This window comes from Hyperoodon ampullatus (genome assembly GCF_949752795.1).
Source record: "Hyperoodon ampullatus genome assembly, chromosome: 1".
NCBI classification, from domain to species: Eukaryota; Metazoa; Chordata; class Mammalia; order Artiodactyla; family Ziphiidae; genus Hyperoodon; species Hyperoodon ampullatus.
In genome coordinates this window covers 162,040,325-162,051,273 of record NC_136914.1, presented here as the reverse complement: position 1 = coordinate 162,051,273, position 10,949 = coordinate 162,040,325, and the positions used below count along the sequence as shown (strand labels likewise).

At 57.8% G+C, this 10,949-nt stretch overlaps 1 protein-coding gene across 1 annotated transcript; it reads left to right on the top strand.

The window, feature by feature from the left end:
* Positions 1 to 3,567: 3,567 nt before the first annotated feature.
* MSX1 (msh homeobox 1) lies at positions 3,568 to 6,923 on the top strand (the record flags this gene model as incomplete). Its single annotated transcript, XM_079706879.1, has 2 exons — positions 3,568 to 4,036; positions 6,298 to 6,923. The coding sequence occupies 2 exons, from the start codon at positions 3,568 to 3,570 to the stop codon at positions 6,738 to 6,740; spliced, it is 912 nt and encodes a 303-aa protein (XP_079563005.1). The 3' UTR covers positions 6,741 to 6,923.
* Positions 6,924 to 10,949: the final 4,026 nt, after the last annotated feature.

Below are 10,949 nucleotides of genomic sequence, written 5' to 3'. Positions count from 1 at the left end.
GACACACCCTCTTTAGAAACCGAAATGCTGAGGTGATCTGTTCGGGGCATGGAGAGTGCTTTAAGATGCCCCGGAATGAGGGAAGTAGGAGCCAGGCGGGAGAGGTGGGGAGGGGAGCGGAGTGCGCGGGGACGGAAGCCTAGCGCCAGTCCCGGAGCTTTATCTGCTGCGGGCCAGCCCTGCCCTTGCCAGGCATGAATTACAGCCCGGCTTTCTTGGCTGCAGCGGCCACGCGGAGAAATGCCGGGAGTAGAAGCGCCTGGGGGTTAGTGCTGGCGGCGAGATAACAGGCGCAGCCCCCGGCCCTGTCAGCTCTCGGAACCCGCCAACCGGGAAATCCGAAAAGGCCCAGACGAAAATAAACGCAGAGAAGGCTCCCTCTCACTGCCCCAAACTTGTGCCTTTCCTCCCGGGGGAACAACGCGCCCCGGGAGACAGATGGATATTTTGGTTTTTTTCTCTAAGTCCCTTCTCTGAGACCGTGGGTATCTTTTTCCCGCAGCCCAGTGGCGGATCGGTGGAAGAACCCCGAGCGATTCTGAGCACGGACTCCACGTGGAATCCACTCTGAACCCCTTTCCCTCTGCAGACACTCTTCTCGCCATGCACGGGTGCTGCGGTCAACCCGCCGCGCCGAGCCAGAACAGACACTAACCCAGACCGAACCTAAAAAGATGCCGTGGGGTTCGGGACGGGTTCGCGAAGCAGAGGGGCGGGCGGCAGGGCCGGGGGCTGCGGGCGCAGGCGGTTTGCTCCCAGGAGGCGGGGGCGCGACTTCAAGGGCCCCTGCGCCGGCTGCTGCCTTTGATCGGGCCGCCGCTGGCGCCTAAAAACAACATCCTCGTCTGCCTATTAGGCGCGCTGAGGGATCGTGACAGATTGTTTATCCCCGCAATTAGCGATGCGGCCCTTCTCCCGCCGCCCGGCCGCCCGGCCGCCCGGTCCCCGGCTCGCGGCCTGGCCTTGCTGCGCCCGCCGGACACAGCCCTGAGCCCCCTCTGCGCCGCGTGCCTGCACTCTCGGGGTTCGAGCCCCAGCTCCGCCCTAAAGCAGAGCGGAGTCTGGCGGACTCCAAGTGGGTACAGAGTCTTTGAAGTTGCTTTTGCTGATGCGCATTTTCTAGTTAGAAAGTCCTTAGTTATATTAGATTTTCAAAGTGATCTGGGAGCCAAACATTTTGCTATGCGGGACGAGGGCGGAACACAGCAAGTCCCAACCGAAAGTCACACTGCTCGCTTTTAAAATGTTGACCCATACAGCCTAGGGGCCTCGGTTTCCTCTCCCTCTTTCAACCGAGTGCAGAGTGAGATTCCGGCTCGCCCGTTCCAGGGAGAGTTTAATTGGAAAGGCGGGCAATAGAAGTCGGCCATCCGGTCTGGGCTGCTAGCAAGGTGCTCGGCCTACAGCCTTGCTGAGTGACAGGTCGCTCAGCTCTGGCCTTCTATCCTTTGCACCCTCAGGCAAACCTCCAGGGCCTAGGTTTCCCTGCCTGGAGGAAGGACTCTCTATTCTCCGTGCCCCCCAGAGGTACGGTGCCTTTAGAGAGGCCGCGTCCGTGCGCCGCTCCTCCAGCTGGGCCGGACGCGAGCTGGAGGCCCCAGACCCTGCCCAATGCCTGTGTTGCAGTTTCGGGAGCGCAAGAAGTCTGGAGAGGCTGCGTAAATTTCACAGACGAGAGTATTCCCGAACCCATCCAAGGCTCCGTCGTGGAGCCTGCGGACAGATGGGAGGCTGCCAATGGCCCCGGCGTCCGCAGCCCGACCCCTCCTGCCAGACCCCGGACGCCGTCCGGGTAATAAAGTTCCCTCTCTAGTAATTCATTTTCCTTAATCTGGATGCCCCTAATCTACAGCTTTTATTGCGCCCAGTTAAAAGGCGAGGGAATTCGCTGTCCCTCCGCGCTCGGATAATTACCCCTAAATGGCCACGGCAACCCCTTGTGTTTCCTGGAGATTAGAACCCCGCAGCCATCAATGGCCGGTCCCGGTGAGCCGCCAATCACTGCCGCCAGCTCCCCGGGAGCCGCCGGCCTGGGCCCCGGGATAAGAAGCCATAAAGAAGAGGTTCAGAAAACCGCCGAGCCCCGACCCGAGTTTGTGTAGATCCTCCGTCTCCCCACACCCCCAACTCATTTTCCTCTATTTTTTAACAGCAAAAATAAAATCACGTTTCCTCCGAAATTGGCAAAATAAAAATTCTCAAGCCCAGCACCAAGGATCCGTCCCAGGATCAGTCCTCTTTTCTTGGCCGTCTCTCCCAAATGCGCCTCCCCCTACCCCCAACACACACACACACACACACACACACACACACACACACACACACACACACAAGATCAGCGATCCAGAGATAGGGACTGTTATTGTTTTTGCGGACACGCTGATCGAAGTTACGTTAAGGCCAGATCAGTGTTTTGTTGACGTTTCTGTTAGTTTTATATTCAATAAGTTCTATATCAAAAGGATTGGCTTCGTCCCCGAGCCGGTCCTTGGTATAGGTGCTGTAATCCTCCTGAAAGTTCACAGCTGGAAAGTACACATCGGGTATGAAACTCGATTATCCATTCCAGATAACATAATGTATTCTTATTGTTAACATCCATAGCACCACGGGAGCGTGGCTTCTTGGGCAAACTTCAGTCCAGCGCTTAGGAGACAAAGGCCCACTTTTACGCAGAGGTGAAGTTTTGAAGATTGGAACAGAAGAAAATGAATGCTTAAAGAAGAAATTAATGTTATGTCTTTCTACTATAATAAATAACCCTGCAGATTTTTTAAACTATAAAAAGAATATATAAGAAATGGCTTCAACACAAATTATCGTGGTAGAGAAGAGGGGAGGCAGATGTTCGAGGAGGACTATCCTCCACTATCCACTGGGTAGAAACAGACACAGCAACTGACTGAACAGAAAGGTAGGGGGAGAGGTAGGAGAGAGAAACAGGAAAGGAGTAGAGAAAAAAGGGAGGGATTGGGAAAGAGGGGCGATAAAGGAAGGGGAGGAGAGGGAAGAGCAGAAGAGAAGGACTGAGAACAAGGGAAAGTCCCCCAGGAACACAGTAAAATAGAGACCCAGGAGGAACCACACAGGGACAGGCGGGCTTTAGCGCAGAGGAACGTTTCTCGAGCGCCCCCTCCCCTCCTCTGCCCTCCCGGGGCCGGACCCAGCCCTGCGCGCCCCGAGGCCCAGCGCGCCTCCGAGCGAGTCCACCGGAGCGGGGCCCAATGGATCGCGCCGGGACCGCCCCCTCGCTCTCTGATTGGCCGCCGCCGCACTGGCCTCGCCTTATTAACAAGTTCTCTGGGGAGCTGCGGCCCGACCCGGAGCCGGCTGGTGCGCCCGGGAACTCGGCCTGCGCGGCGGCGCCAGCGGATAAGCAGGCCCGGAGCGCCGGAGCTGGTCTTCTGGGGAGGGGCGGGAGGCGCGCGCGGGAGGGCCTGCCCGGCCAGGGCCCCGGGCAATCCCAGAGGCCGGCCGCGCTCCGAGGCCGGCCGCGCTCCCAGCCCGCCCGAAGCTCATGCCCGGCGGCTGGCCGGAGCTGAGGCTGGAGGGGGGGCCCGGCTCTGCATGGCCCCGGATGCTGACATGACTTCTTTGCCACTCGGTGTCAAAGTGGAGGACTCCGCCTTCGGCAAGCCGGCGGGGGGCGGCGGGGGCCAGACCCCCAGCACCACCGCGGCCACGGCGGCCGCCATGGGCGCAGACGAGGAGGGGGCCAAGCCCAAAGTGTCCCCTTCGCTTCTGCCCTTCAGCGTGGAGGCGCTCATGGCCGATCACAGGAAGCCCGGGGCCAAGGACAGCGTCCTGGCGGCCTCCGAGGGCGCACAGGCGGCGGGCGGCTCCGCGCAGCCTCTGGGCTCCCGGCCCGGGTCGTTGGGCGCCCCGGATGCGCCGTCCTCGCCGCGGCCGCTCGGCCATTTCTCGGTGGGAGGACTCCTCAAGCTGCCAGAAGATGCGCTCGTCAAAGCCGAGAGCCCTGAGAAGCCCGAGAGGACCCCGTGGTTGCAGAACCCCCGCTTCTCCCCGCCCCCGGCCAGTGAGTAGCCAGAACCCAGGCGGCGGGGGAGGGGGCCGGCGGGGGTGCGGGACCCGAGGGCGCCAGGCCGCGCGCCGGCGCCTGCTTGTCTCGGACGTCTGCGTACCTGCAGCCGGGTACCCGGAGCCCGTGCTGCAGATGGGTTGGCGGGGAGGCCGGCGGTTGATGCCTCACCCCACTCCCACCCAGGAAGAGGGTTGAGGCCTGGCTGAGGCCCAGCACTCGGTCCACTTTCGCGGGCTCCTCGCCTTGGCTAGGCGACGCTGGGGATAGGAGTTCACTTGTAGGACACGGGTGTCTGGGCACCCTCTCCTCCTGCCCCTCCCACCCCCCAAACGACCCCAGGAGTCCCGCCTGGCTCCTCTTTCAGACCCTAAGCCCTGTTACTTCGCCGTTCCCGCAACGGGTGGGTTCTAGGGGTGCGGACACCTTTCCAGTGCGCAGAGTTTCACTTTCTCATACTAGAAGCCTGGTGCGCCCCCTCCCCTTCTCCAACCCCTCCCCCAAAGTATTTCTTTGCCCAAAGTATTTCCGAATCTCTTGCAAAATCCCCCCCCCCACCTTCGTGTTTCAGGTAGACACTTGGTGCTCTGGGTGGATGGATCATTTAGGGGGAGGGGGAGCTCAGGTTCCAGTGGAGGGGGCGGGGCACCAAGTCAGTTAGTGGGAGGCGCCCCCTCCAACACGGTAGGGAGCTCCTAAATGTCTCGGACTGGGTCATGGAAGCTGACTCCAGCCGCCAAAGACGCCTCCGGGGTCGTTCCAAGGCCTCCCGGCCCCCTGGCTTCTCTGCGCAGCGAACACACTCGGAGATATTTCAGGAGCACGGGAAATTCCCAAGTTTTCCTCGTTTCCTCTGATTATTTTGCGCGGCATAATAGCAACCCGAATTCAATGGCGTGATGCTGAGGAATGATTTTTATCTGGGGATTAAAAGTCTTTGAAAGGCCAGCCCCTCCCTGGGCCTAACGGCCGGAGAAGGTGGCCCAGCGCTGGGCTGTTGCTACCGAAGGGAGTGACGTTTCCCTCGGCGCCCGCCCCTCGGGTGGCCCGGCGGAAAGCGAGTCAGGGGCCAACTGCTTCCCGGACTCTCAATGGTCTCGACCAGGGAAGAAGCGGGGATGTTAACACGAGATTTCGTTTGACTCACATCCTGGTGGCCTGAGAGCCCAAAGGATCTTTTTTTTTTTTTTTTAAGCGTGCAAAAAACATTGCATAATTAGGCAAAACCCGCCTGGTGAAACATTCTCGATTTGAATTAATTGCTCCCCCGAGAGCAGCTGCTGCATAGGCAAAGCGTCCTTTCCAGGACTGATTTTTTTAGGGCCTGGGTCCCGACCCAAAGTCGACGGGACCTCTGTTGTCCTGGGAATAATTTTGGTCCCTGTTTTAACTGGCCGCAGCTGCTGGGTGTGGCAGGGGTTGACTGGCCCAGCAGACCCTGTCCCAGGAAAAGACACCTCGGCACCAGCAGTGTTGATCTCTGCGGACTGAGGCACCCCCCCCCAACACACACACATTTGAAAGTGACCAGAGGCCAAGGCACTGGTGGTGGGAGAGGCGCAGGAGACAATCAGAAGCAGCCCCGTTAAGATGAAGTGCCTCCTCAAACCATGGCACTTTTTATATTTGAGACTTGGCCGTGGTGCGACATTCGTGACATCCGGGGTCGCTCCACCTCCAGTCAGGAGGGACCGAGCTTAGAATCCTGTAGGAACGCATTGTTCCAAGGGAAAGAGTGGAAATCAGAGATCTGGATTCCAGGCCACAGAACGGCCTAGCCCAGCGCTGACCACTTAGTGGGCACAGCTAAATGTTCGGCCAACGCCTAAAACTAAACGTGATCCCGGGCTGGGTGCAGGGCCTATTTCCACGCGTTTCACCATTTTAACATCCACTGTCCCAATGTGCGTGGCATGGAGGTGGAGAAGGCCCCACTGAGAAAGGCCTTCTTAAGCGGCCATCTAGCTTTAAGGGCTGTCCCGCCTCTTCCCAGTTATTTCGGGCCTTGAACATGGGTACGTGTCACCTGGAATCTTAGTTTCCTCATTTGCAAAAGGTAGACAAGAACGTCTACCCAGAGGGGCCGCGGTGGGAATTGGAGAAATATTTTCCAAGCGCTTCTCATGGTGCCTGGCGCTGAGGTGCTCCACACAAATGAAGAGCGGGTGTTGTAATTTAATATTATTCCCATTTATGGGCCGATGACTCTCCCGCGCGGGTGTCTTAACCTCCTGTGTTTCTCTCTCTCGGCCCCCTAGGGCGGCTGAGCCCCCCGGCCTGCACCCTGCGCAAGCACAAGACCAACCGCAAGCCGCGGACGCCCTTCACCACAGCCCAGCTGCTGGCGCTGGAGCGCAAGTTCCGCCAGAAGCAGTACCTGTCCATCGCCGAGCGCGCCGAGTTCTCCAGCTCGCTCAGCCTCACGGAGACGCAGGTGAAGATCTGGTTTCAGAACCGCCGCGCCAAGGCCAAGAGACTGCAGGAGGCAGAGCTGGAGAAGCTGAAGATGGCCGCCAAACCCATGCTGCCCCCCGCAGCCTTCGGTCTGTCCTTCCCCCTCGGCGGCCCCGCGGCCGTAGCGGCCGCCGCGGGCGCCTCGCTCTACGGTGCCTCCAGCCCCTTCCAGCGCGCCGCGCTGCCCGTGGCGCCCGTGGGACTCTACACAGCCCACGTAGGCTACAGCATGTACCACCTGACATAGAGGGCCCAGGGTCGCCTACCTGTGGTGCCAGCCGATCTCTCCAGCAAGCAGCAGGAGCCTTCCCCCAAGACGCTCCCCTGCTCGGGCCCGCCTGGCTCCTTCCCTTTAACCCCTACACTGCTCTGGTTTCTCCTCTCGGTTGACCCCTGAGTTCACTCTCTGAAGTCTGATCCCCTCCCCCAAAGCGGCTAGAAGGGTCCCATAACGCTCTTCTAGAAGCTAGATCTACCCCCTCGAGTTATAGATGGGGGAACCGAGGCCAGAGAGGCTGAGAATTGTATCCACAGTCCCCAGCAGAGTTAGTGGTTGCACCAGAATTAGAGGCTGTGCCTCCTGCACCAGGCAGGAAAAAGCACAGAGAAATTCATGTCTGAAGATGTCGGAAATGAGAACAGTGGGAGAGAAAGAGAACTTTCCAGGGGAGACGGATCCCAGGTCCTTCCACTGGAAAACTTAAGAGAACTTCAACAGCAAAACATTTGCTTTTGGGGGGAGGGATACACAGATGCGTGACAAAGGTAGGTTGAAAGGACCTCGCTCTTACCAGTACCAGAAAGAAATTGTAAAATAAAAATTAAAAATTCTGTTTCTATTTAACAGTACATTTGGGTGGCTCTCAAGATTCCCTTTGGAAGGGATTGTTGTAATATACTGTATATTTGAAATTTTATTATCATTTATATTATAGCTATATTTGTTAAATAAATTAATTTTAAGCTACAAGAAATTATCTCCTTATTGATTTAGTCTTTTAATTTTACTTCTTGCCATCTCTTCACATGTACAGTTGCTTTCAGTTTGATGGTAGTTTGATGCCAGCAACTTTTCAAAGGTGACAACGGGATATTCAGGGACAGAGGGGGGTGTCTTTTTGAACACACAGGACAGAGCCGCGTTAGCAAAGTCAAGTGGAGAATTGAAGCAATTACCTAGGATAATTAGACTCAATTTTCCAATTCACTTTAAGCTGAAATCGACACTTGCTCAGGCGACCCATAACCGACTCTTTCTTTTTTCTCCCCTTTTAACCTGTCTATGAAAACAAAGCGAATCACCCAAATGGTTTGATGACTGCAGACAGCTAATCCAGACAATTCCCACCCCCGCAAACCTGTTTTTCCCACAGGAGGCCAAGTGGGGGATGGAGAGGCATTGCTTTGCTTCTCTAAATCGCCGACGCGCCGGTGTAGACGCGGTTTTCGGAACTAATTTTTGAGCTCCCAGAATGTGAGCGCCTTCACACTTCCTATTACAACCCTTAAAAAAAAAAAAAAAAAAAAAAAAAAACTACTGAAAACCCAGGGCGACCATACACTTCCCGCCTTGGTGTGTCCTTTGCATGAGCCCTGCCTACAAACTTGGTTTTTCTTTTATATAGTAGGTTATATTCAGGCTACCAGGAGAATATATTTGAACAAGCGCCAAGTTTAGCCTTCTGGGGGCAATTCTGTGAGGATGTTGAAGGCAGAAAATGACCTCCAGCAAATAAAGCTTACTATGTTCCAGGCCCCGCTCTGTTCTCTTTCGAGTTGGGGGCCCTGGCTTAATTCTCACCAGATCTGCGCCCCTCCCCCCTCCACCTCTGTCCGGCAGTGACGGTGCCTCCAAACTCCACGCTGGGCAGCCCCCCGGCAGCCTTTGCTGGAGCCTTTGCAACGGGAAGCCAGCAAACCAAGGGTTGTCAGAACCCGAAGTACCTGGCGTTGGACTCGGGGAGGGTGGACGTCTCCATGGATAGAGACCGTCTCACGATGTGGAAACCGAGTCTGTGGTGCACTGCGCGGCTTCTGGCCCTAGGGGAGGTCAGCCTCGAATTCCAAGAGAGCGCAGGGTTGCACGCACGCACCCCAGGTGGGCTCTCGGCTAGTGCCGGGCAAGTTCCGGGGTACCCTGGGTCTCGGATCCTGCAGTCTAGGTAGCTCTGGCAAAGGCTCTGTCCCCGCGGCTGGCGCTGCAGCCTGAACTTGTTACAACTCACCTCCCTAAGAAAAGAGAGCAAGCTTGCTGTGGAGTGCAGTTCCGATGACCAGGCAGTCCCCGGCCTCTGGGCTGGCACAAGCACGGCCATAACCCGAATTGGGCCTCTTCATCCCCAAGAGAGGGGAGTTACATTTTAAAATGTCTTGTACTCCGTATGCCCACGCGGCCCCTTAAAGGGGCTTAGGTACATCACTATTTCTTGCAGACACTGAAAGGATATTTTCCCCCTCTATAAACACAGCATCCTGAGTGACCGCGTGCAGGACACCCTGGCTTCCACAAATCTTCCGGGTTCCTTTCTGGAACACCCCTGGCGACTCTCCTGTCTTGGGGGTTGTACTGAACTTGAAGTCAGAGAAGCCCATGTGGTTGATCCCAGCCCTGCCACTTCCTGGCTGCCTGACTTTTTGGGTGGGGAAGATCACTCTGTCGCTCCATTCCTCAGTTTTCTCATCTGCGAAATGGTCCTGGGAATCCTTCCCCCGCCCCCAGGATTTTGGGGAAGCGTCAAGGAGCCCTTGCGCGGGAGTGCGCCTGGGTTATACGGGGCGGTCTGAATTTTCTCAGCTCACGGTGCGTCGGCAAACTGGAATCTTTTCCACCCGTGCGGGATAGGTGAATGGCGGGGCAGGATCGGGTACCTCCTTCGGCCCGGGCTCCCGGGCCTCCTGGCTCCTCGAAACTTGGCAATTTAGGGTCCAGGCAACCTTAGAGCAACATAATTGCAGTAATGAGCAACTGTTCGCGCTCAGCAGACGCACCGAGGCTCCAGCTTGGCGGTAGCTGCAGGCGAAGTGGGCGCGCCCCCTTCCCCCACCCAGCGCCTCAGCCAGTATGGAACCGGCCACCGCCCTGGGACCCCCGCCCCAGCCCGCTTCCGCGCGCACCCCAGCCCTTCTGCAAGCCTTGGGTCCGGGTCTCCTTCCACTCCTATGTCCCCTGGTTTCCCCATTTTTGTTTCTTTTCGTTCAGCCTTTTCTTTGCCTCCCTGCTTTTGTTTCTGAATTCCCTCCCTCGATAGGGCTTGTACACATAAGGTGCTCAATAAATGTTTGCTGGATCAGGGCGGCGCGCTGCTGTGGGGTGAGGACCCTGAGCCAGATTCAGCCGGGTCCGGCGGGAATTCGAGGCGGGGCTGGGGCACTGCTTCTTGTCCAGCCCAGTCCTTGGAACGCAGTTGCTTGTTTATCAAGCGAGGGCGGAGTGGGCAGGGGTTCCCGGGTCTGGTCCTTTAAGGATCGGTTTCCTTGCCTGGCTGGAAACTTCGGATCAATCACCACGGAGTCGCCACCTACCTCGCTTGTACTTTGTGATGGAGGAGGAGCCAGCACTTAACGCAGCCTACTGCGCACTGGAGTTCAGGCGCACGCCACCTCCCCCGCGCCTCCCAACAACCCTAGGAGATTTTTTACAAGGGAGAGCACTGCGGTTCAGAGAGGTTACGCGGTTTTCCCAAGGTCACACAGCCAATAAGGGGGAGAGCAAGGATTCCGAACACAGATTCCACTCGGGGATCCACGCTTTCCCGGTACTGCCCAGCTCCCTCTCGTTGAGGGTCAGAGTCCGGGCCAACAATTTGGGGCTGGGAAAACCGGCCGCTCAGAACTCAGGCCCTAACTCTACGAATTTAACTCCTTCCAGCCCTGACCACAAGTAAGCGCTGTCCCTTGGGGAACAAGAGGGGCATCTCACCTGCCCTGCACGCTGTCTGTGAATGCGTTTTCGTTTTGTTGGGGAGGAGAGGGACATCTCAATCTGCAAAACTCAGCTTCTGACCACTCTGGCGAGACCAAAGCCCATGGCGTGGAAGCTCGCGGAGAACCGAGATTACCGGGCGGCGGGGGACCTGGGGCGCTCCTAGCTCTGGGTGCAGGTCTGCGGGTCCCGGGCGGCCAGGGACTTGCGAGGCTGGGGTGGGGCTGGAGAGCTCGCGCTAAGAGGGCCTAGTTCTAGGGTTCCTTTCTCTGCTCGATGACCCGAGGCTGAAGGCCCCGCTCTCTTAGGAGACCCAGTGAAGACAGTTACGAGGCACGAGGCGGGAGCCCTGAGTGCGAATCCTACCGCTGTGAGGCTGGCCCCGGGCCACGCGCCGACCGATGCCCCCTAGTGACCCACGGCGCGGAGGTGAGGCCGGCCCGGCCTCGGCCTGCGCCCAGCCTGGAGCCCTCGGGGGCGCAACGGGAAGCAGCGAGGAGAGGCCGCGGCCGCCTTTCAACTAGGTGGCTGGCG